Source organism: Lepidochelys kempii, chromosome 8 (assembly GCF_965140265.1).
Source record: "Lepidochelys kempii isolate rLepKem1 chromosome 8, rLepKem1.hap2, whole genome shotgun sequence".
Taxonomy (NCBI): domain Eukaryota; kingdom Metazoa; phylum Chordata; order Testudines; family Cheloniidae; genus Lepidochelys; species Lepidochelys kempii.
Window position 1 is genome coordinate 48,699,332 of NC_133263.1, and position 26,174 is coordinate 48,725,505.

General features: G+C 44.6%; 2 protein-coding genes across 2 annotated transcripts in view; one reads left to right on the forward strand and one right to left on the reverse strand.

Moving 5' to 3' along the window:
• The window catches only part of ADCY10 (adenylate cyclase 10), a 103,586-nt gene that overhangs the window by 74,174 nt on the left and 3,238 nt on the right, over positions 1 to 26,174 (reverse strand). The window contains exon 3 of the mRNA XM_073358100.1: positions 21,892 to 21,954. The gene's annotated coding sequence lies outside the window, so the exon portion shown is untranslated. The remainder of the gene's footprint in view (positions 1 to 21,891; positions 21,955 to 26,174) is intronic.
• LRRC52 (leucine rich repeat containing 52) lies at positions 14,661 to 19,389 on the forward strand. The gene is made up of 2 exons (XM_073358101.1): positions 14,661 to 15,285; positions 19,127 to 19,389. The coding sequence occupies exons 1-2, from the start codon at positions 14,661 to 14,663 to the stop codon at positions 19,387 to 19,389; spliced, it is 888 nt and encodes a 295-aa protein (XP_073214202.1).

Consider the following 26,174-nt stretch of genomic DNA (forward strand, 5'->3'; position numbering starts at 1 on the left):
TGACGACAGCACCTCCTTTGTCAGCCTTTTTGATTATGATGTCAGAGTTCTTTCAGTTCACTTTGTTCCTATGCTGGAACTCTCCCTGCTTTCTAGTTCTGATCCTTCCCCCACTCCATTTGACCCTGTTTGCCATGAGATCATGCTGACTCTTCTGAGAGAGGTGGCAGAGATCCAGGAGAACATGCTAAAAAGCTTTAAGTTCTTTCTCGGTAGTGATGGAAAATTGCCTGTCTCCCACCAGACCTTTCACTTGCAGAGTGTCACAAGGATCAATTCTCTCTCCAGTCCTATTCAATACCTACAAGCTAGTCAGACAACAGGGACTCAAATGCCAGCAATATGCAGATGATACACAGCTCTGCTTCTCCTTCCGCATATACATATGACTATACCCCTACCACCAAGATGACCCAGTGCTTAGAGGAGATCAGTTCATGGATAGAGAACACCTGATTAAAGCTGAACCTGAGCAAGACAGAGGAGATGCCAGTGGGTAGAGACGTTTGCAATCACAGCGCAGTCTCCTTTGGTTGAAGGTACACATCCATCATTGGTCAATTCAATCTGTAGTTTAGGAATGCTTGCTGATGATACACTCTCACACAGTTGCATCCACAAGTAACTTTCTCTACAACATCCACTTGACTAGGAGAGGCTCATCGTAGAGGATGAAGACCTGGTCTCTGTTATATATATTTCCTCACCTCCCAGCTGGGCTACTAAAATGCAACATACCTGGGCATAAAGCCTTCACGCCTTAGAAAACTGAGAATGCGGCAGCACATCTCCACAGCAACACAAACTATCACAACCACATCAAACCTATCCTCCCACATAATATAAAGTCAAGTTCAAGGTCCCAGTCCTTATCTTCCAGGTACTCTTTGACCTGGGCCCATCATATCTAAAAAATTGCACAAAGTTCCAGGATAGGGACAGCAGTCGACAACTCTGCCCTGAGCTGCTGCTGTAGCATCCTCTGCTACTCCTGTCCCAAACTCTTCTGAGCCTAAAGACAGCCAATTCTGCAAAACCGTCCAAAGTGCTGTAATAAAGATGAAAGTCCCTAAGCCATTTCAGCTGTGACTTCAGCTAGATTTGGGCCCAAGCCTCCCATTACTACAGACAATATCTCTTTTAAACCTTCCATGTACTAAGGCTGGGCTTTTCGGAAAGGCCTAATAAAGGAGTTAAGGCTTGTCTGCACAGTGAGTTACTGCACAATAAACCAGGGTGTGACTCTACAGCATACCAGTTTGCCACCCAGTCATTCATTGTATGGACACTGCTAAGTCGTAGACACAGCTTAGCATGCTGCTGCTTGAGAGCACAGTACATCAAGCCACACTCTGGAACTTTTCACTCTGCTGTAGCACTGTCCACACACCAAGTTAGTACATGGTACGCTGGCATCCTATTGATTCACACTCTGTCTTGCTGCACAATAACTTCCCATGTAAACAAGCCTTTATGCACATTAATCCCATTGATTTTCAATGGAAGTTGGGCACCTAACTTCCTTGGGCCCTTCTGAAAATCCCACCTGAAATGTCTGCAAAAATCTCTCTACCCACCTGAAATGTCTGCAAAAAGCAATACTCCATCAAAACTCTCAATGAAAGGCACCTCCTGGGAGAAATCGCCATATACGATGAGATCGGGGACATGAGCTGCTACTTTCCCAATTATAGAGCTGTCACTAGACTTTCTTTGCTCCATGTTGGCCATGAATACAACCTGCTGCCCAGGGCCCTGGAACACTGATGGATAATTCAATATATGATCCTCCCACGCCGGGAAGGAGGTGACTCCCACTAGCCTGCCATATCCATGATCACTCTTCTGATGATCAGACAGCAGCACCATAAAGGACAGGTCACAATTCACTGACGGAAGGGTTTCAGCCAGTAACATTCTCTGTGTATCACAGTCTATGTAGCAACAGTTGCTAGGTGAGACAAGCTTCCTTCATTAATGTATTTTAAACCCATTTACACAGAAATGGTACAGAAACCCCACACAAGTCTGGGCTGTTGTGACTCTTGGGCCTACAAGAGGCTCTCCTCTTGTAAACTCAAATGTAAAAAGTATGTAAAAGTTCTTAAGATGTTACAATAACCATGAAAAATAGGTAAAGTTGTTTACAACCCTGAATGTTGTAACAAGTCCAAAAGAACCAGACAAAGAAGCCAGATTAGTCTTATGGCGGTTCAATGACAAGACAAGAACACAGCTTTTAGCAAGCAAGCGGCTGGTCTGCTAACAGGCTTCTGCCTGTCAGCTTTCCACCTTCCCCTTTATTCTTTCTCTCCCCCCGCACATTACATTCTCCAACAGATAAAAGGAATACACTGGCTTTGTTTAACATTCTTATTTACCAGCTTCTATCTACCGCATTCCTTGCTCTCGGGCCTTGAGCCCAGTCCTGGGAGGCTTCCCACGGTTCATGTCATCTGGGCGAGATTCCAAGGTTGATGCCCTTGAAAGGAGCTGTGTGTGCACAGGTCCAGCACAACACTCCGGGTGTGCCCTGAATGTTGCCAAGCACATAAACCTCGTATGAATGCTACATAGTCTAAACCAAAAAAGGCCATGTTGACATAATCCAAGAACAGTTGAAATTATGACTGGTAAAAACAGAAGACGTGGAACCAGAAGTTAATAGCCCAAAACTGGTGTGATGGATATGAGGCCTAACTGGTGAGAGGGATGAACTATGACTCCTACTTCTCCCTTTTTGGTTTCCTTAAAAAGAAACAGTGAAAAAAAAGACACGATCAGTTCTGTTCAGATCAATTCAGAGCTCTCCCTCTCATCTCAACACCTTGCATCCCAGCTCATCCCCCGATCTGCCAGCACTGCAACTCATCCCAGCTCACCTTGATTCACCGGAAGGACTTTCTTCCTGGGAGGAATCCTGGCCGGCCTTAATCTTGTTCAAGGAACTTTGTTTTCACCTGTGAGTGCTGAAAGTCATCACATGATCATGACATCCAATCCTCAGCCCATCAGTGGGGATATCCAATTGCCAGTACTGCAGAGGCATATGTAAGAGCCTGTATTGTTTTCCGTCCCCTTGTGTTATTTTCTGCCTCCCCCACTTCTTTCCTATCTCTCATTCTCTTTGCTGTTTTTCAAATTCTGAAATCAACTATGGTGTATTCATCCAAGCCTGCCTTGTCTAAGAAGAAAAGATCCAACCAGATGAGGTCCCTGACCAAATCGTAAACCAGGATTCAAGCTGCAGGTGTCATAGTTGACTTGCCAACCAAAAGCACCCACTCATAACTAACCAGCAGTCCAGTGTTTCAGAAACATCAACAAAAGCCATATTTCACCCATCTTTTCTATCCTCTCTCTTCTCTACGTTGTGTCTGTTAGTTAAGAACAGGATAAGTAAATGCCCTCTACACATCAAAACTGAGAGTAAAATTAACCCTTTCCTTTTAATCAAAGAACAGTTGTTCTGAAAATATGAGTCTGCTATTTGCCTCCAAAAGAAGGGCTTTCAAGGTTTTGCCTAAGCTTGTTTTGCATAATCATTCAATCATAGTTTGACTATAAATGCCTGTTTTGATTTCTTGTTCTTTCTTGTTTTTAATCAATAAACTTTTAATTTAAATTAATGCTTTTGGGTGTTTGCCAAGTTACCGAGTAAAATCAAGCCTTCTGTTTAAAATAACCTCAAACCTACCTATCCCTGTTTGAAGTTGGACAGTGAAAGAGTTTATAAACACCTTTAAGTCTTTGAGCTTTTGAGATCAATATCCGTAGAACAAGGCCCAGTCCATCCTGCCCTGTAACACCTGAACCAAGTGTCAGGCTTCATGGGAGGAACTAAAAAGGGAGAACCCAACACAGCTGTTTCCTGGCTGGGAAAGAGAGCAAGTCTGAGGCTTTCATGGTGTGAGAGATTGGTTGGAGCCAGAAACTGGGGAAGATGGCTGCCTACCAAGGGAAGGGAAGAGTTTATGCTTCTTTGTGTTTATTTTGGACTTTGGGCACCCCGATAAGGTGGAACTGTTACATGACCTAGCTGAAGAGCTAAGTCACTTCAATCCAGAAGATGTTTGAGACTGGGTGGAGCAATGGAGGACCAGGAGGAAAACAAGGCAGAGCCATGGCCACACAGTGCCATGCCATGAGGGGATGTAGCAGGAGAGCACGTGGGCCACAGGTAGCTAATGCCATGAGACTCCACTGGTCTTCCCTTTCAAACTCTGGGCTTCCTATGCTTCCCCACTCAATAGCTGAGTAGAAATAAGGAGGCTATATTACCTCTGTATTTGGCACTGGTGTGACTGCTCCTGGAATAATATGTCCAGTTCTGATGGCCACAATTCAAGAAGGATGTTGAGAAATTGGAGAGGATACATTGGAGACTGTTCAGAGAAGAGTTATTAAATTGATTTATGGATTGGAAAACATGCATTCCAGTGAGAGGCACAAGGAGCTCAATCAGTTTAGTTTAGCTTTCTCTTTGTTAAGGGGTGACTTGATCACAATCTCTAAGTACCTACATGGAGAAGAGAAATTTGATAATGGGCTCATCAGTCTAACAGAGAGAGGTGGAACAAGATCCAATGGCTAGAAGCTGAACCTAGTCAAATTCAGACTGGAAAAAAGGTGCAAATTTTGAACAGTGAGGGTAATTAATCACTGGAACAATTTACCAAAGGTTGTGGTGGATTCTCCGTCACTGGCAATTTTAAAATCAAGATTGGTGGTTTTCTAAGAGCTATGTTTAGTCCAAACAGGAATTAATTCAGGGGAGTTCTCTGGCCTGTGTAATACAGGAGGTCAGATTAGATTGTCACAATGATCCCTCCTACCCTTTTAATAGTCCTTATATTTCCTCCAGCTCCCTCAGATGATATCTCTCTAAGTGTTCTCTCCATTGCAATACCCCAATTTCCCCAGACTGCAGCCCCTGCAGAGAAGCTACCCAATTGCTGCCCTATTGTTCCCTGTCCCCTTCCAATAGAGACAAGGGAACAAATGGGAGTCGGGGAGCTGACTAACCTCTGTAAAACCCCTCCACACAGTGTCCTGTTGCCTTTTCCATTGTGACCCAGTCAGATGTGCTATTCCCCCTAGAGAACTTCTCATAATGACCATCACCAGGGCTACCCCTGTACATAAAGACCTGCTGCTCTAGAGATACCTCATTTGCTGTCCACCCTTATAGAGAATACTCAGGCTGTTACCACTCTGACCCGTAAGGGCCTCTCACACACCTTCTACTCAAGAGATCTTGCTCAGAAGGATCCCTCAACAAACCACACACACACACAGCAATGACCCTCACCTTCTATTTCATGCAGATCCCACCCAGTCACATGCTAACCCTGCAGAGATTCCCACATGGCAACCACTGTTCCACTGACAGCTCCTAGACACTTAACAGATCTCTGGGTTATCCAGCAGTGCAAGTATGGTGGTATGGTACGTTATGCCATACCAGCAAGATATTTATAGCTGGCACAGTGTAACAGAAAGACACAGGAGGAGCCGGCGGTTCCATGCCGGCAGCTCCTCTGGCACGGCTGTACTTCCCCCTGCCCTTCCACAGAGCTGCATCTCCTCCGTCTGTATGGCAGTCTTGACGGAGGGCAGGGCTGGGGACGGTACAGCCACCCAAGGAGCTGCCAGGGTTCTGCTCCTTTTCCCGCTGCCCCTCCCAGGGGGGAAAACTATCTAATAATTATCAACATAGACGACACACACAAACTAGGTTAAAAAGAACATGATTAAGGTTGCAAAGTCAAGCACTCAAAAATTATGAAATGGCAGAATTAAGAGGTCAGTCTTAAGGCAATAAGGGTAATATTTTCAAAAGTACTTAGGTCCCATTAACTTTCAGTAAGGCTCTTAAGTGACTTAGGTGTTTTCAAGATAGGACTGGACTAAGGCTTCTAAGTCACTTAATTTTCCCTGATTGAAAATGCATGTGAAAGCCTCCTATGCATGGTCTACGTATTCAAGGAAGGAAAACAAAATATACCCACACACACAAATTTCCACTGTACATATTATAGAAATGCAAAGAAACACTCCTAAGCACTGTATACAGGCTCTTAAAAGTGTAAAATGCACACAGCCAAAGTCCTAAAGAAGAAGGCCTTCATCCTAAATAACACACAATACAATGTAATTGTTTGAGTAAGGGTTTGCAGAATCAGACCCTCTGTAAGAAAAGAACAAAGAAAGGGAGCTTGGAGGCTGGTGTTACTACAAAGCAGAGTTGCGTTGAGTAACTCAACTATGCATTCTGTAAGCCCCTGAGGGTAGAAAGATTCCTTTGTCATTGGTCTGTAAATGCTATACACACCTATGGACTGTGTAAAGAACTCATATTCATAGCAATAACATTGTCGAAGGGACACAATGCACTGAGCCTTTTACAGGAGTGTAAGAAATCATATGCATTATTATAGGCACCAATACAAAAGAGGATTACACCAGATGACTGGCTGCATCGGTCTCAAATGCAACAGCAGTGGGAAACCGGGGGCTTTGGTGATTTGTGTTTAATACTAGACATATATTTCTTGGATGGGGAGAATGGTTAATCCCCATATTCAAATGATAGATTTCTCGTGAGTGTTGAAGACATTCTGGTGGGGGAAGGGAGGTAGCAGCCCTTGCTAGAACAGGGTGGGATTTTCCCAACAGCATCATCCTGCTGCCAGAGAGGGGTGAATGAGGAGTTGAAAGAAAAGGCAGAAGCCCTATATGTCAACTAAGGCAGCTCTTATTCTCTTCTCTGTCGGGCTTTGCTGCCTTCTAGCAACACTTTGTGTGTGAAATAAACAAGAGGTTTTGTGTTTCCCTGGTGGGACTAGTGTGAGAAGTGCAGTTAAACTTTAATGCTGTGGGTGAACATAACCAGGCCGATTGCCTTGGACCAAGAACACCTCTCTCCTAGCTGGGAGGGAAATAAGAAGCAACCTGTTCATGTGAGCCACTGCCATAGATACAGATGAGATGGGTCAGATAAGATGGATGTTCCATGCATCCAAGCCCATCCCACCAATGAAGGAGGACTAGAGGGCAGCTGCAAGGGAAAGTAGGAGAAATACAGTATCAGGTGCATAACAATTAATAATATACAGTCAAGGGGTGACTGGAATGTTACATGTGTCTTTGTTGGATCATATTAAAGAAGTTCTGTATTAAAATCACAAATGAGTTTGATTCCCCATAGTTTAAATTCCAGGGTATTACTAATTAAGAGGTCTCTTGGGTTTTGGTACTGTTTCTCTCCCTCTATGTGTTAAACTTGCAAGCTGCTAATTGCGTTAGTACATTCTAAGACAGAGTCTGTTCTCAAAGCAATTCTTTGTAATAACAACTACTCACACACAGAGAGACTCAAAACAATACTCTGTAACAACAGAAACAGCACCCAGAGACTCCCTGCCCTTTTGTTGTATTCATCTTGCTTTGTTAACAATTGTGATTAAAATAAAGATAGAGGATGTATGTGGATGGATGCTTGGTGCGGATAATAACTGAATGATCAGGGAGGTGCCAGCCTAAGAATCAGTGTCCATCGGCTGAAGAAGGCATCAAGTGGAAATAACCAGAGGACCCCCCCCCACCCCGAGGGCAGACTGGAATCCACTCAACAGCCTCAAGAATGGGAGAACCAAAGAACAAGATAACATCTAGCAGCTCGGAGCCGTCAGGAATGTGCTATCTGCTGATTGATTCAGCAACAGCACGATGAAGCAATTCCCACAGACTGGCCTAGGAATAAATTCCTATAAAAATAGACTCTAGAAAGTGAGAATTTTGGGGGGTCTGATTCTGCAAACCAACTTCCAGGAGCATCAGATGAGCATCTGACAAGGCCCCGCTCTCTCCTCATGTCCAGGCCACCTGGCCTGTGGCTTGGCATGAGCAACTCTAAGGCTGGTAACTATGATAACAACCTTGCAGAACCTGTGTGTGTGTGTGTGTGTGTGTGTGTGTGTGTGTGTGTGTGTGTGTGTGTGTGTGTGTGTGTGTGTGTGTGTGTGTGAATAAATATGAGATTGAATGGAAGGTTATAACTATAACTAACTGCTTACTATGATTCTTTCTGTATTCACAATAAATGTGGTATTTTGCCTTTTCCTCTTCAATAAGATCCTGCTGGTTTTTAATTTATTGGTACAACATCTTGATTTACCATTAAGACAATAGTGACGTGAGAATTCACCTCTCATATTTAAGTAGCAATTTTTCCATCCATGTTTTCAATGTCAAGTGTAAAAGCTTAAGAGTGCAATGTATTAAAAACAATAGCAACCCAATACGCTTAGTAACAGAGAGAGAGTTTACATAAACAAGCAACAGCATTCTTTCTTTAAAATGCAAAACCTTTTACATTTGGTATGTGTCTAACTGGAATCTTTACAGTACAGTCTTTAGCATTACTTCTTCCATCACAATCATAGAATTATAGAATCATAGAATATCAGAGTTGGAAGGGACCTCAGGAGGTCATCTAGTCCAACCCCCTGCTCAAATGTTAGATGGGGTAGGATCTGAGTTACTACAGAAAATTCTTTCCTGGGTATCTGGCTGGTGAATCTTGCCCATATGCTCAGGGTTTAGCTGATCGCCATATTTGGGGTCGGGAAGGAATTTTCCTCCAGGGCAGATTGGAAGAGGCCCTGGAGGTTTTTCACCTTCCTCTGTAGCATGGGGCATTTGCTGGAGGATTCTCTGCTCCTTGAAGTCTTTAAACGACGATTTGAGGACTTCAATAGCTCAGACATAGGTGAGAGGTTTTTCGCAGGAGTGGGTGGTTGAGATTCTGTGGCCTGCGTTGTGCAGGAGGTCAGACTAGATGATCATAATGGTCCCTTCTGACCTTAATATCTATGAATCTATGAATCAAAGCAGGACCAATCCCCAACTAAATCATCCCAGCCAGGGCTTTGTCAAGCCTGACCTTAAAAACCTCAAAGGAAGGAGATTCCACCACCTCCCTAGGTAATGCATTCCAGTGCTTCACCACCCTCCTAGTGAAAAAGTTTTTCCTAATATCCAACCTAAACCTCCCCCAGGAGGTTTCATCAAGAGAAGGTGCCCTTTACAGGAAGAGAAATAAATGGTCAATCTCGCCTAGTAATCTAGTCAGAGTTTTGACACACTGCATTTGTTCTCTCACCTGAAATTATTGACAAACTGCCCCTAAGTACATTACAGCCACAGCTAGAACCCTGCTGTTCTCCCATAGTACCGAAGAATAGGTGTATGGGTCATTCCTATCTTTTTTCCTGTTTCTGTCAATGGCTAAGCAGCATCATTCTGTCCCCCTTAGTTCCCACTAGGATCTTTACGTTGTATAATTTCAAAGAAAATGTAATTTTCTGGCACAAAAACCTGGAAGTCTCCAACATTAGGGCTTTGACCTTAGTCTCTTAGAAGTTTTGTTTGAAAGTTCAGAATTACTGTGATGGGGTCCTCGCACCACAGAGGCGCCTCCTACCGGCCTTCACAGGGAATAACTCTGCCAGCCAGTGTGCCCTCTTCAGGTGGTGCCCTATTATCATCTTCTCCACCTGCAGACTGGCCTCAGTCCAAGTACCGCAATGTCCTCTTCATGACTCAACCCTCCAGCTGACTCAACATCTGTATTTCCCCCTTCAAGCCAATCCCCAGTGGCAAATGGCAGAGATCCAGGCCTGCCCACTACTCCGTGTCCCGACCCAGGGATCCTATAGATAACAGCCTCCTGCTGCATCTCCTTAACTTCCTTCAATGCTACTTCAATTCCCTGGGCCACTTCCCCACACTCTGGTCCTTCTTCGCTCTTACCTCAGGGCATTCAGCCAGCAAGTCCCAACAGCCAGCCAGGAGCTCCCTCTTGATCCCCCTTCCCTGCCAGCAACTGTTCTGTCTCCAACGCTACCCTTGCTGCAGCCTGTTAAAAACACAGTCCTCCCTCCTTGGGGTCCCCACAGCAACGGAAACTGACTCTGCCCCTACAGAGTCTTTTGTACTAGCCTGCTAGGCCCTGATTGGCCGCTCTGTGCAGCCTCCCTCCAATTGGCTGTTTCCTGTGCAGCCTTCCTAGGCTGCGTGGAGGACTCTCCTCCCCTGCTCCTTTCTGGGATGTTGTATGGCAGGCCCCTGAGACCCCCATTAACCCCTTCCATGCCAGTGTGGGGTGAACACCCCATCACAGTTATCTTTTCATTCTGCTCCCTTTTGCTGAAAGAAGTCACGGTTATCTCATCTTCACCTACACAATATGATCCCATTCGTATCTTATTTCTGAATGTTGAGAATTATTTTTCTTTATAAACAAGAATAATGGGGTGGCTGTTATGTTCCCAGCATACATATAGAAGTTAGATAAAAACCTAAATACTCTTGCTGGAAGGCTGTAATGTAACATGACTTTATTTTTTACAATTCAGCACAATAACACACAAGACCCAAAAACAGGGAGAGACAAAGCAGGCTGCTCCCTGAGGCAGAGAAGCACCACTCAACCCGCCTTGCTTTGAGCTGGTTCTTTCCACAAAGACTCTGCTTGCATGCTTTCACACAGAGCCTCCGAGCAAGGTTGCCAACCTCAAAGCTTGAGTTTTTGCCAATCACATGTCAAAAGTACTTAAAATCACTTAGGTTGGCACCATTGCATTCTTCCACACCTCTCCCCTCCCCAGTAATACTCTCCCCAACCCCAAAAGTCCCCCCTCAAGGTGAGTCTGGGGTGTACACACAAAGGCTGCAGAATCCCTGTTTCCTTCCCTCCTTCCCTCCTTCCCCCCCTCACCCCACGCTACCCTCTCCCTGCTGCCTGCCTGGCTCTTTGTTTCCTGCCACAGACTGACAGGAGAGTAGCTCCCACCACCTCTGCTGGCTCCTCACTGAAAGCAAACAAGCATCAGGGAAGCAGCTGTGGGTAAGCCACTCCCCATCCCCCACACAACTCCACCCACTAAGACTGCCCACACGCATCACACCCCATTGGTTGTGCGAGTGCACTGCCTTGTAGGCCCTCACAGGCTTGCAGGTGCACCGCCCTTAGCGCCCACTCAGATTCTTCCCATCAGTTGCCCACCCCAGATTACTTCAAACAAAATACCCCACTTCAAAGTTATGGTTTATTAATACTCCCTTTACAGAGCACAAACCACTTCTTTAGTGTGTTGCGTTCACACCCACTGTGGGGCTGTGTAAGACTCCTGACAGATTTCCTCCCACTGTTCAGGAGGTCCCAGCCCTCCTCCTGGCCTGCCACGAAATGTCTGTACCGACCGCAGGAGGGTTTGTGGTTCCAGGATCGGACTCCTGAGTCATCTCAGGACCCATATGTAAATCTGTGGTAGAGATCATCCTCAAAATCGAGGGATCACCAATCATCATCAATCAGTCATATTACTGTGTGTGTGTAAACCACCAATGCACAACAACCACCTTAGTGGATCTAAATATTAACAAATCAAGTAAAGTAGTTTATTAATGAATGGAAGGCCATTTCTAAAAAAATTGTTAAGGATTCAATATTGCGCCATTGAAATCAACGGGAGCAGAATCAGGCCCCACAATATAGCCCTACAGTTGATTTTCATTTTAACGCTAGAAAATGAAAAAAAATAAAGGAAAAAGAAATTAGTCTGAGTATTAGTGATGCAAATACCCAGAGGTAAACACCGCTGTGTGTATTTTCCAGTATTACCTCCTTTGTAAAGCACTTTGAGAGCTACTGATTAAAAGCTCTATAGAAGTGATCATGAAATGAGAGAGTTTCATGATTTAAAAGAAAGGAAGGAGTGAGAGCAGCAGAATAAAGACAATGGACTTCAAAAAAGCAGACTTCAACAAACTCAGAGAATTGGTAGGTGTGGTCCCATGGGAAGGGTATCTAAGGGGGAAAGGGAGTTCAGGAGAGGTGCCAGTTTTGAAAAGAGATAATACTGTATTAAAGATACAACAGCTAACTATCCTGATGCAAAAAAAAGATGGGAAGAACAGGAAGAGACCAATATGGCTGCACCAGAAGCTCTGTAATGCCTGGAAATCAAAAAGGAATTGTATAAAAAGTGGAAACAAGGACAAATTACTATGGATGATTTCAAAAGAACAGCGCATGCATGTAGGGAGAAAATCAGAATGGCTAAAGCACAAATGAGTTACAACTAACAAAGGACATAAAAGGCAATAAGAGGTTCTATAAATACATTAGAAGTAAGAGAAAAGCAAAGGACAGTGTAGGCCCATTACTTAATGGGGAAAGAGAGCAAATAATGGACGACACAGAGACAGCAGAATTATTTAATGCCTTTTCTGCTTTCCACATTTACTAAAAAGATTTATTACCAGATGCTTACCACAATTACTATTGACAATAAGGGGAAAGTAATGCAGATCAGAATAGGGAAATAACAGGTTAAAACAGTGGTTCTCAAACTTTTGTACTGGTGACCCCTTTCACATAGCAAGCCTCTGAGTGCAACCCTCCCTTATAAATTAAAAACATTTTTTATATATTTAACACCATTATAAATGCTGGAGCAAAGCAGGGTTTAAGGTGGAGGCTGACAGCTCGCAACCCCCCATGTAATAACCTCACAACCCCCTGAGGGATCCCGCCCACCAGTTTGAGAACCCCTGGGTTAAAGAATATTTAGGTAAGTTAGATGTATTCAAATTGGCAGAGCCTGATGAAATCACCCTACATAAGGAACTAGCTCAAGCAAACTCTGAACCATTAGCAATTCTCTTTAAGAACCACACAGAGCATGGTGAGGTCTCAGGGGACTGGAGGAAGTCAAACACACTACCTATATTTAACAAGAAAAGGGAGACCCAGAGATTAAAGAGCAGTTAACCTAACTTCAGTAACTAAAAAGATACTGGAACAAATTATTAACCAATCAGTTTGTAGGCACCTACAGGATAATAAGGTGTAGCCAACATGAATTTGTCAAGAACAAATCGTGCCAAAACATTGTAATTTCCTTCTTTGACAAGGTAACTGGCCTAGTGGATGGTGGGGAGGGACGGCTGATTTGATATATCTGGACTTTCACATGGCTTTTGACACAGTCCCATATGACATTTTCATAAACAAACTAAGGAAATATGGTCTGGATAAAATTACTGTAAGATGGGTGCACAACTGGTTGGAAAGCCATACTCCAAGAGTACTTATCCATGATTCCCATCAAAGTGAGAAGACATATCAAGTGGGGTCTTGCAGGGGTCAAGTGGGGTCTCGAGCTGGGAGACGTTGCAAGTACTTTGGAGAACAGGGTTAGAATTCAAAATGACCTGGACAAATTGGAGAATTGGTCTGAGGGTTTCTATAAAGAGGATGGTGATCAATTGTTCTTCATGTCCACCAAGAGTAGGACAAGAAGTAATTGGCTTAGTTTGCAGCAAGGGAGATTTAGGTTAGATATTAGAGAAAACTTTCTAACTCTGAGGATTGTTAAGCACTGGAACAGGTTACCAAGGGAGGTTGTGGAATCCCCATCATTGGAGGTTTTTGAGAGGAGGTGAGACAACACCTGTCCAGGATGGGCTAGTTATACTTAATCCTGCCTCAGTGTGGGAGGATAGACTAGATGACCTCTTGAGATCCCTTCCAGCCCTACATTTCTGTCAAAGTAAGGAATAATAAATAATAATAATTAATAATAATTCGGGTATTTTCTAATTTTTGAGGTCTTGACTTTGCAACCTTAATAACGTTTTAAATGTACTTTGTGTGTGTAATTTAACATATATATTGCAGTGGCTCCTAAAGGCCACAGCCAGGTTGGTCCCCACTGCCGTTGGCACTGTGCAAACACATAAGTGACAGTTCCGGCCACAAAGAGCTTTCAGGCCAAAAGACAATGTAGATCTTCTCAATAAAAAGGTTGGTGTGCAGAGGACCATCAAGGGAAGGTTCTATAACACAAATGAAGCTAAAAGGTCTAAGCAGTTTAAAAATTTTACCTTGAGTGTAAGTGCATGTGAAAGTCTCTTTTGTGTGATCTATGTATCCAAGGAAAGGAAACAAAACCAAGACACACACACACACGAGCACTGTAGATATAGATACAAGCCTATTTGTTCTATCAAGCAGAACTATATATCTACCAGAGCAAATGAACACCCCCATTATATCACCATTACATAAATACACACTTGTATACACAGGCACTGCACTCACATGGACCTCGTTGCATCAAGCATTACACTCTTTCAGTACAGCCACACACACAGAGCTTTGTGCCCGCGTGAGACACAGACAGGCACATTTGTATATACACACACACAGATCTGCACTGCTGGCCAGGTTAGAATTCTCTCTCTGAAGCCAGGCTGCCTTAGCAAGCTCTGATGTCACAAAGGTGTCAACTGGCAACCAACGTGACTCGTAGATGTTCCCATTTGCAAGCAGCTCTTCTTTACTTTCAAGCACAAAGAGGGTGAGCTCTCTCTCTAAGCAGCCAAGTAGGCAAACCAGGGAGCTGCATGAGTGAGGGATACAGAGAGCTTCCAAACAGCCTCACAGCTCAACTCCTCTTCGGTCTTACTGGAATGAGAAAACTGCTTGCACAGGGCCGGTTCTTTGTAGCTCTGCAGGGCCTCTGCCCCAGCATTCTCTGAAGGGCTGAAGCAGTGTGGAGGAGCTACAGTAGATAAGGAGCCGTATCATGTCCCCTCCTAATGGCCACAAATCCCTGTGGCTGGTGCTTCTTTTTGGAATGGGAATGAAGGCAAAGAGCCTGAACTGTCCAGAAAAGTGTACCTGTGAATACCTGGAAGTGAACTGCACAGGGCAGCAGCTGCAAGATTTCCCCACGACCATTCCACTGGACACAAGGCAGCTGATTCTGGCTACCAACAACATCTCCTACCTGCCATCAGTGGAGCTGAACTTCCTAAGTGACTTGGTCTATCTGGACTGCAGGGAGAATGCCATTAGTGAAGATCTGGATTTTGCCTTTATCAGTCTCAACAAGCTCATCTACCTAGACCTCAGCTTCAACAACCTCACCCGGGTCACCTTCACCACTTTCTCTCAGCTCAGTAGCCTGGTGGTGTTGAAGATCTCGAACAACCCAAATCTGGTGGAGATTGAGAAGGATTCCTTTGCCAACAACACCTGGCTGAGGCACCTGGATGTGAGCCGGACTGGCTTGACGTTCCTGGATACTAGCATTGTCAAGGATCTGCCCAATCTGAAGTCCCTGGGTCTAAGTGAAAACCTCTGGAACTGTAACTGCTCCTTCTTGGACTTCACCCTCTGGATGAAAGAGAGTGGCGTTCGCTTCCCAGGTGAGGACTTTGTGTGCCAGCCCAGGCACCCCAAGATTTGGCTGGAACTAAGCAGATGGTTCTGCTTTCTGTATCAGAATGTCACTGTTACTCTTTCACATTATGGGCCAGATTCGCAGTTGGTGTAAAGTAGCACAGGTCCATTGAAGTCAACTGAACTGTGCCAATTTACCTTAGCATGGATTGGGCACTCTGACCATAACAATACACACACCATCAAATACATACAAGAGCACCCATTAATGCCTAGCTCATAGACTTTAAGGCCAGAAGGGACCATCATGATCATCTAGTCTGATGTCCTACACATCGCAGGCCACAGAACCTCACCTACCCATTCCTGTAATAGACCCCTAACTTCTGGCTGAGTTACTGAAGTCCTCAATTCATGATTGAAAGACTTCAAGTTACAGAGAATCCACTATTTACCCTAGTTTAAACCAACAGTGACCCATGCTGCAGAGGAAGGCAAAAAAAAAACCCAGGGTCTCTGCCAATCTGACCTGGGGGGAAATTCCTTCCTGACCCCAAATATGGCAATCAGTTAGACCCTGAGCACATGGTCAAGAGCCACTAACCAGACAGCTGGGAAAGAATTCTCTGTAGTAGCTCAGAACCATCCCCATCTAGTGTCCCATCTCTGGCCGGTGGGGATATTTGCTACTAGCAGTCACAGATGGGCCATGCCATTGTAGGCAGTCTCATCCTACCATGTGCTCCATAAACTTATCAAGCTCAGTCTTTAAGCCAGGTAGGTTTTTTGCTCCCGCTGCTCCCCGTAGAAGGCTGTTCCAGAACTTCACTCCTCTGATGGTTAGAACCTTCATTTAATTTCAAGCCTAAACTTGTTGATGGTCAGTTTATATCCTTTTGTTATTCTGTCTACATTAACCCTTAATTTAAATAACTCCTCTCCCCTCTGGTATTTATCCATCTATGTATTTATAGAGAGCGATTATATCTCCCCTCAGCTGCATACAAACAATGCGCATGAACACGCACACACACACAAGCAACCACAAAATGCTAAACTAACAATCAAGAACGGTCTTTAAGTGATAAGAAACAAGGAGATTGCTAGACCTTTAAAATTCCTGCTCTCGCCTCAGCTGGTGCCACTGTAGTCTGTGATCAGTTCAAAGTGCCATGTGTCTGTCCTGCTGTATTACCCACAGGCAGCTCTGAGGCAAGCTCTGGATGGGGAAAGCCGCTCCTCTGAACTTCCGGATGTTTCTAGAGTTCCATTCTGTTGTGTAGTTTTTTGCTAGTGGTGTTAAATTTCTGTGTTTCTAATGGTAGATTCAAAAAACCCCTCTTAAGTGAAAATGCAAGAGGTACCATTATTCCAGCCCTGGGGCCTCACACACCATTCCCAGCCCACCTCGATTCTGACCTCTAGTACGCTGCTTTTCCGACCCAGGGCTCCCCAAAGTTCTGCCAATGCATCCCCACCCTAACCTGTAAATCGTCCTGATGTTCCATTTCTGGGTGTCTCTCCTTGAACATAGACAGTCATTTGGGCTAACTATATGGCAATTTTGTTCTGTGCACCACAAGTGAAAATTTCATTGAGGCCACGGCTTCACTCTATTTTCATAGCCTGCCTATATTTTTGTTACATAAGCAATACAGGCAATTACCTTTTCCCTAAGAGTAAGAGCTGTTCTGCCGGAGCAGTGGTAAACCACTTCTCTAATCACACTGACTATCACAGCACTTTTATCTCAGTCATTTTTGCCCTGAATGCAGATACATTTTGTACAGCACTCAGTATTAAGGGCGTGATACAGAGCCCATACTGAACTCAGTGGGAGTCCTTTTATTAACTGCAGCAAGCTTTGGATCAGGCCCTACATTGAGGGGGATTGACAGAGTGTAAAATAGGACAAGTGTGATCGTACTCAGGAAAAAGAAAAGGAGTACTTGTGGCACCTTAGAGACTAACAAATTTATTTGAGCATCAGCTTTCGTGAGCTACAGCTCACTTCATCGGATGCTGTAGCTCACGAAAGCTTATGCTCAAATAAATTTGTTAGTCTCTAAGGTGCCACAAGTCCTCCTTTTCTTTTTGTGGATACAAACTAACATGGCCGCTACTCTGAAACGTACTAAGGAAAGTATCTCTTGTGCATGAGCTATTGTGGGGCTCCCATACGTTCTCTCTCATTCTCAAGGATGCCAGAGCAAATTGACTCAATTTACAACATGAAGTCCTGGATCAGGAAACCACATGAGCATCTGCTTAAATCCCTTTGACTCCAGTGGTACTTAAGCACACTCTTAAGTGCTGTTCTGAATAGTGATGCTTTCCTAAATTGGGACCTGAAAAATGATTTTTTTCTTAAGTCACCTGAAATGCCTAAATCCAGCTGTTGTTTTTTTTTTTCTACCTCAGATTATGTAACTGGATTGTAGCTGTTGCTTATGCACAGGGTAGAAGAGTCTCCATTTCACTTTCCCAGAGTCGTTTTGGTCCCAAGAGTAAGAGCATGTTTGAAATGTATGCTGGCTTTTCCCAACTCCAAATGTACACAAGCCCCAGTCTTTAAAGAATTACACACAGCACAGTGCTGAGAGGGGATTCTGACAATGGTAATTGTTTAAGGATTGGCCGAGCAAGACCCTCTGTAAAATCAAAGAAAGGAAGATTGGAGGCTGATGTTATTCAGGGCAGAGTTAAGGTTATTTGAGTACCTGCTTTGGGGCAGGAAGCTCTTTTGTTTGCCTGTAAGTGCTACACATGCCTATGGAGCTGTGTAAAGAACTAATCATAGTAATAACATTGTAGATAGGAGAAAGTGCACCGGAAACTTATACAGGAGTGTAAGAAACCATGTGTATTGATTACAGGCACCAAAACAAAAGAGGGTTACAGCAGATGACTGGGTGCACCAGTCTTGAAGCCCCATGCAACAGCTGTGGGAAACTGGGGGCTTTGGTTATTTGTGTTTAATAATAAATGTGTTTTTCTTGCGCGAGGTCAATCTCCATATTCACATCACAGATTTCATGTGCATGTTGGAGACATTCACATGGTGGGGCAGAGGGAGAAGGAGCAGCTTCTGTTAGGACTGAGGGGGAGAAGAGGGATTTTCCCTATTAGCATCACAGCTGCTAATCATGGGTACCAGAGAGGGATGAATAAAGAGTTGACAGAAAGGGCAGAAGGCCTGTGTGTCAGCTCTCATTCTCTTCCCTGTCAGGCTTTGCTACCTTCCAGCAACACTTTGTGTGTGAAACAGGCAGGAGGTTTTATGTTTCCCTGGGACTAGGGTGAGAACTGCAGTTAAACTTTAATGCTGCAGGTAAACATATCCAGGCCGAGTGCCTTTGACCAAGAGCACCTCTCTTTCCAGCTGGGAGGGAAATAAGAAGCTCCCTACTCATGTGAGCCACTGCCATAGATACAGATGAGATGGGACAGATAAGATGCATGTTCTATGCATCCAAACCCATCCCACCAGCGAAGGGGGACTCGAGGGAAGCTGCAGCTGATGGGCAATTCAGGCAGCCCAGCTGTACTGCAAAACAATGCCCTAGCCAGGCCTGTTAAAAGCTTCTGATGCCTCATAAGGGAACAGAGCACCAACGTTTTATGCAGAGCTGTGTTTGGATCCACATGCAGAACTGAAGTTGCCCCAAGTTTGGGGCTGTTCAGGCTCATCCTGAATGTTATTCAGATACAGAGATAAAACCACACTGATTTTACCCTCCCCAGCATCCTTTATTACTAGGGACATTTGCGTGAAGATAAGTTATTTTTCTACGTTGCCTCCAGACTCCTATTTACTGTTGCTAAAGGCACACACAAGAGAGGATTTCTTCTGTGTTTCCCCTACAGATCCTGAGAACATCACCTGCTACAGCCCCGCAGCTCTATATGGCTGGTCAATGCCTGAGGTGGGGTCGAAGCTCCACTACACATGTCTTCTCCATTTATACGATACGGACTATGCCTTCCTGGGTCTGATTGGCTTCTGTATATTCTCTGCCGGCACTGTGGCAGCCTGGTTGGCTGGGATGTGTGTAGTGCTATACGAATTCCACACAACAAAGGGGGGGAATGATGACGACGAAGATGAAGACGAAGAAGCCACTATCTAGAACTAGCCTCTGAAGTCCTGGTGAATAACTATGCTGGGATGCCACAGAGACTTATACTAGACATCCCTTTCTCTTGGTCCCCCTGGGCTTTCCCTCTATCTCCCTTTCCAGATGAGATTCTTGTGACCCAAAATATAACTGCAGGAATCCTTTTGCTGTAGTTTAACCCTCTTTTGGGGAATTTCTTCCTTCCTCCTTCTTTTCTCCAAAATTTCTTTCTCCGCCTGGGCTTGGGCCATTGACAAACTAATTGATGCTTGCCAAAAGTATGGTAAGTACTCATCTATCAACCAGCCAGATAATTAGTACTTGTTATTTATGGAGTGCTCCAAAATAGCTAAGAACCTTACTGAATATGTAGGAAGCCATGAGCAAAGACATTCAAAAATAGGGGCCTAAAGTCAGGCTCCAAAATTCATATTTAGGCTCTTGAACTACGTGTCCTGATTTTCAAAAATGTTGAGCATTCAGTTGCACCAATGGAGATCACTGGAAGTTGCTGGGAGCTAAATGCTTTTGAAAATCAGGTTATTTATTTAGGAGCCTAAATAGGGATTGAGGAACCCAACTTTAGGCTCCTATTATTGAAAATTTTGGCCATGGCTCCTGTCCCAGAGAGCTTGCAATCTAAGTATGATTTGTAAAAGATATACAAGTTAGTCCCCAAAAGATACTGGAGATGAAGCAGCCAAGTGTTACAGAAAGATCATCATAGAGTGACCTCTAGCTGATATATATGTTTAACATCTCCTTAATATTGCACGCAGGAAGAGACAATTACCTGCTGAGAGCAGCTCAGCTTAGCTCTTACTGGCTGAAACTAATAGCATGTCTCCTAGAATCTTACTTGAAAGATTAATGTAGATTGGTTTGGACATGAGCTGCTGAATAACAAACTGCCTGAAGGACAATAAATATATGATAATGATAAACTGCACTGTACTGAGTTGGGGAAGTCCAGTAGGGTGCCGCAGTGATCTGTTTGGTCTGCACTTCCTTAACAGCTTCATGAAAGATACTAATTTAGGAGGAGCTGAAAATAACTATAAAGACAGAACTAACTCAAAGAGACCCAGAGTGACTAAAAATGCAGATAGAAAATAATAATAGTTATAATAAAAAGATTAGTCTTGTGAAAATGAAACTAACACATATGGGGAGTATTATTCTTTGGATTGCAGTAGCACTTAAGGTGTCCAATCAGGGCCCCATTGGGTTAGGTGCTGTGTACGTATATAATTACGCAGTCCCCATCTCAAAGAGTTTACAATGAAAGGGCTAGATTCCACAGTATGCATCCGATGAAGTGAGCTGTAGCTCACGAAAGCTCATGCTCAAATAAATTGGTTAGTCTCTAAGGTGCCACAAGTACTCTTTTTCTTTTTAGGGCTAGATTATGAATCCCTCATCCCTAGTGTGCAGTTACTCAAATAAGTATTGCCATTGACTTCAGGGGGACTACTTGTGTGAGTAATTGGTCACCAATATGAATAGTAGGTTTACAGTCTGGCCTATACTGATCTGAAATCTAGATATTCAACAGGGGAGAGAAATCTAGAAACAGAAATGTTGCTAGGATACTACAAATTAGACCTGAGTTTGCATTGAGAGTGGCTTATTTGAGTTTAGTTTAAACTGATTCCTAATTGACTTAAGCGAAACTGAAATAAGCCTTGTTTAAACCAAAATCTGAGTGTCCACGAAGGCTTTTGCACTGGTTTAACTAAACTAGTTTAAAATGATGCCTTACATTAAACCAATTCAGTTTTCTCATGTAAACAAGACCAAAGAGCCATATTGGTGTGATATTCCTCCCATTCAGACAAATGTTGCTTAGAAATCAAAGGTGCCCTACTTAATTGTGAAGAATCCCTGTAGACTTCACAAGGCCTGATAAATACAGTTTGGAAAATCAACCTTTTGCAGGCATCTCCTTAGCTACTTGGAACAAAGGCCCTGATCCCACAAGCACTTCAACCATTCCAGCAAAGTTAAGCCTGTGCTTAACTTTAAGCATTTGAGTAGTCCTAAGTCATTGTTAAAGTTAAGCACAGGCAGAAGTGTTTTGCTGGATCAGTGCTTTAAAGAAGAAGGCTTGAATCCCCACTCCACCTCAGCTTTCCCACCAGCATATTTCCCTTCATATTCAAGGATGAGGTGAGGAGCTGCTGGTGCAAGAGGCAGAAGAGTTATCTCTGCCAGGTTTCCCTTTGCAGAGAGTGCCTCTGGTTTCCATTGCTTGTGGCCTTAGAGGATAGGAGAATCCAGCCCCAAAACTCTAAATATTGTACCAGATGCTATATTAAAGCTGGAATTTTTTCATATTGTATGGGAATGTTCAAAACTATTAGTTACATGTGACAGTATAGTCAGAAATTATAGGCATTGTGATACAAATCACCTCAGAGTTATGTATACAGAACATGACAGATGTAAAATGTATAGAAATAAGATCCTTAGTATCACAAGCACTGTTGATTGCCAAAAGAATCATCATCTTACAGTGAACAAGGAAAGCAACTCCACGTGTGAAACTCTGGCCTCTTGATCTGATTCAAGCAGCATCTGTTGAGGAAAAAGGACAAAAATGAGAAAATTTTAGCAAGCATGGTCAAAATTCACACATTGTCTCACAGCAATTATGCTATGACCTGCACATAGATTGTAAAACTGACTCATGAGCCTATGGCTGGAATTAACACTCAATGATCTTAAATATAATTTCATAGAGGATACGCCACAGTGTACTAAGAAAGCACTATACAGTATATATATATACTGTAACAGAATGAGCTGCTTCAAAGGGGCCATAAGATGATCCTCTTCCTCATGCTGAATAATTACAGCGCGAGTACTCACACTAAATTCAGTGGAACTACTTGCAGAAGAAGATACAACTCAACATGAGTAAAGGTATCACAATCTGGCCCATAAGGTTAAACAGAAAATAGTCAGATAGTCTTAGATACTGTTAAAATTTTACTGTTCAGTTGATGTCTCCTATCTTAAAAATGAAAAGAGAAATTTAAACATATATCACAGACAAAGACAACTTATTAGGACTCACATACTCATTAGGGACCATATGTCAGTGTCATTCTACACTGCGAAAGAAACTCAGCTTAAACTGGTTTAAAGAATACACGACACCTAAAAAATGACAAATAAAATTATACTTTCTATAAATGTTCATGAAAATATAACAGGTCTGGGTTTCAATTTTCAAAAATGACTAGTGATTTTAGATACCGCAATTTTTGGGTGCCCAATCTGAGACACCTTTAAAGGGCCTGATTTTCAGACAGGGATAAGTACCTGCCTTTTGAACATCAGCCTGTTCAGGGTATCTCAAGCTGGGGCTGGACACTCAAAAATGAAGAAATTAGAAACCACTAGTCACTGGTTTCTTTAGCCACTTGTGATGGTTTTGTACAGTCATACTAGATTTCTGGTTGAAGGTCAAAGGGTATGTCTACACTACGAAATTAGGTCGAATTTATAGAAGTCGTTTTTTTAGAAATCGGTTTTATATATTCGAGTGTGTGTGTCCCCACAGAAAATGCTCTAAGTGCATTAAGTGCACTAACTCGGCAGAGCGCTTCCACAGTACCGAGGCAAGCGTCGACTTCCAGAGCGTTGCACTGTGGGTAGCTATCCCACAGTTCCCGCAGTCTCCGCTGCCCATTGGAATTCTGGGTTGAGATCCCAATGCCTGATGGGGCTAAAACATTGTCGCGGCTGGTTCTGGGTACATATCGTCAGGCCCCCGTTCCCTCCCTCCCCCCGTGAAAGCAAGGGCAGACAATCATTTCGCGCCTTTTTTCCTGAGTTACCTGTGCAGACGCCATACCACGGCAAGCATGGAGCCTGCTCAGGTAACCGTCACCCTATGTCTCCTGGGTGCTGGCAGACGCGGTACGGCATTGCTACACAGTAGCAGCAACCCCTTGCCTTGTGGCAGCAGACGGTACAGTACGACTGGTAGCCGTCATCGTCATGTCTGAGGTGCTCCTGGTCGCCTCTGTGAGGTCGATCAGGAGCGCCTGGGCAGACATGGGCGCAGGGACTAAATTTGGAGTGACTTGAGCAGGTCATTCTCTTTAGTCCTGCAGTCAGTCCTATTGAACCGTCTTATGGTGAGCGGGCAGGCGATACGGACTGCTAGCAGTCGTACTGTACCATCTTCTGCGGAGCAGCCATGAGATGTGGATGGCATGCAGTCCTTCTGCACCGTCTGCTGCCAGCCAAAGATGTAAAAGATAGATGGAGTGGATCAAAACAAGAAATAGACCAGATTTGTTTTGTACTCATTTGCTTCCCCCCCTCCCCTGTCTAGGGGACTCATTCTTCTAGATCACACTGCAGTCACTTACAGAGAAGGTGCAGCGAGGTAAATCTAGCCATGTATCAATCAGAGGCCAGGCTAACCTTCTTGTTCCAATAAGGACAATAACTTAGGTGCACCATTTCTTATTGGAACCCTCCGTGAAGTCCTGCCTGAAATACTCCTTGATGTAAAGCCACCCCCTTTGTTGATTGGCTCCCTGAAGCCAACCCTGTAAGCGCCCCTCCCAGCGTCAGAGCAATGGCAAACAATTGGGCATCTGAGAGTGCTGTACAGAGCAGTCACAATGGAGCACTCTGATGGGGCTAAAACATTGTCGCGGGTGGTTCTGGGTACGTGTCGTCAGGCCCCTGTTCCCTCCCTCCCTCCGTGAAAGCAAGGGCAGACAATCATTTCGCGCCTTTTTTCCTGAGTTACCTGTGCAGACGCCATACCACAGCAAGCATGGAGCCAGCTCAGGTAACCATCACCCTATGTCTCCTGGGTGCTGGCAGATGCGGTACGGCTTTGCTGCACAGTAGCAGCAATCCATTGCCTTCTGGCAGCAGACGGTGCAATACGATTGGTAGTCGTCCTCGTCGTCTCCGAGGTGCTCCTGGCCACGTCGGCTGGGAGTGCCTGGGCAGACATGGGCGCAGGGACTAAATTTGGAGTGACTTGACCAGGTCATTCTCTTTAGTCCTGCAGTCAGTCCTATTGAACCGTCTTATGGTGAGCGGGCAGGCGATACGGACTGCTAGCAGTCGTACTGTACCATCTTCTGCCAGGCAGGCAAGAGATGAGGATTGCTAGCAGTCGTATTGTACCATCTTATGCCAGGCAGGCAAGAGATGAAGATGGCTAGCAGTCGTACTGTACCATCTTCTGCCGAGCAGCCATGAGATGTGGATGGCATGCAGTCCTTCTGCACCGTCTGCTGCCAACCAAAGATGTAAAAGATAGATGGAGTGGGTCAGAACAAGAAATAGACCAGATTTGTTTTGTACTCATTTGCCTCCTCCCCTGTCTAGATTACACTGCAGTCACTCACAGAGAAGGTGCAGCGAGGTAAATCTAGCCATGTATCAATCAGAGGCCAGGCTAACCTCCTTGTTCCAATAACAACGATAACTTAGGTGCACCATTTCTTATTGGAACCCTCCGTGCAGTCCTGCCTGAAATACTCCTTGATGTACAGGCACACCCTTTGTTGATTTTAGCTCCCTGAAGCCAACCCTGTAAGCCGTGTCGTCAGTCGCCCCTCCCTCCATCAGAGCAACGGCAGACAATCGTTCTGCGCCTTTTTTCTGTGCGGACGCCATACCAAGGCAAGCATGGAGGCCGCTCAGCTCACTTTGGCAATTAGGAGCACATTAACCACCACACGCATTATCCAGCAGTATATGCAGCACCAGAACATGGCAACGCGATACCGGGCGAGGAGGCGACGTCAGCGCGGTCACATGAGTGATCAGGACATGGACACAGATTTCTCTGAAAGCATGGGCCCTGACAATGCATGCATCATGGTGCTAATGGGGCAGGTTCATGCTGTGGAATGCCGATTCTGGGCTCAGGAAACAAGCACAGACTGTTGGGACCGCATAGTGTTGCAGGTCTGGGACGATTCCCAGTGGCTGCGAAACTTTCGCATGCGTAGGGGCACTTTCATGGAACTTTGTGACTTGCTTTCCCCTGCCCTGAAGCGCATGAATACCAAGATGAGAGCAGCCCTCACAGTTGAGAAGCAAGTGGCGATAGCCCTGTGGAAGCTTGCAACGCCAGACAGCTACCGGTCAGTTGGGAATCAATTTGGAGTGGGCAAATCTACTGTGGGGGCTGCTGTGATGCAAGTAGCCCACGCAATCAAAGATCTGCTGATATCAAGGGTAGTGACCCTGGGAAATGTGCAGGTCATAGTGGATGGCTTTGCTGCAATGGGATTCCCTAACTGTGGTGGGGCTATAGACGGAACCCATATCCCTATCTTGGCACCGGAGCACCAAGCAGCCGAGTACATAAACCGCAAGGGGTACTTTTCAATAGTGCTGCAAGCTCTGGTGGATCACAAGGGACGTTTCACCAACATCAACGTGGGATGGCCGGGAAAAGTGCATGATGCTCGCATCTTCAGGAACTCTGGTCTGTTTCAAAAGCTGCAGGAAGGGACTTTATTCCCAGACCAGAAAATAACTGTTGGGGATGTTGAAATGCCTATATGTATCCTTGGGGACCCAGCCTACCCCTTAATGCCATGGCTCATGAAGCCGTACACAGGCAGCCTGGACAGTAGTCAGTAGCTGTTCAACTACAGGCTGAGCAAGTGCAGAATGGTGGTAGAATGTGCATTTGGATGTTTAAAGGCACGCTGGCGCAGTTTACTGACTCGCTTAGACCTCAGCGAAACCAATATTCCCACTGTTATTACTGCTTGCTGTGTGCTCCACAATATCTGTGAGAG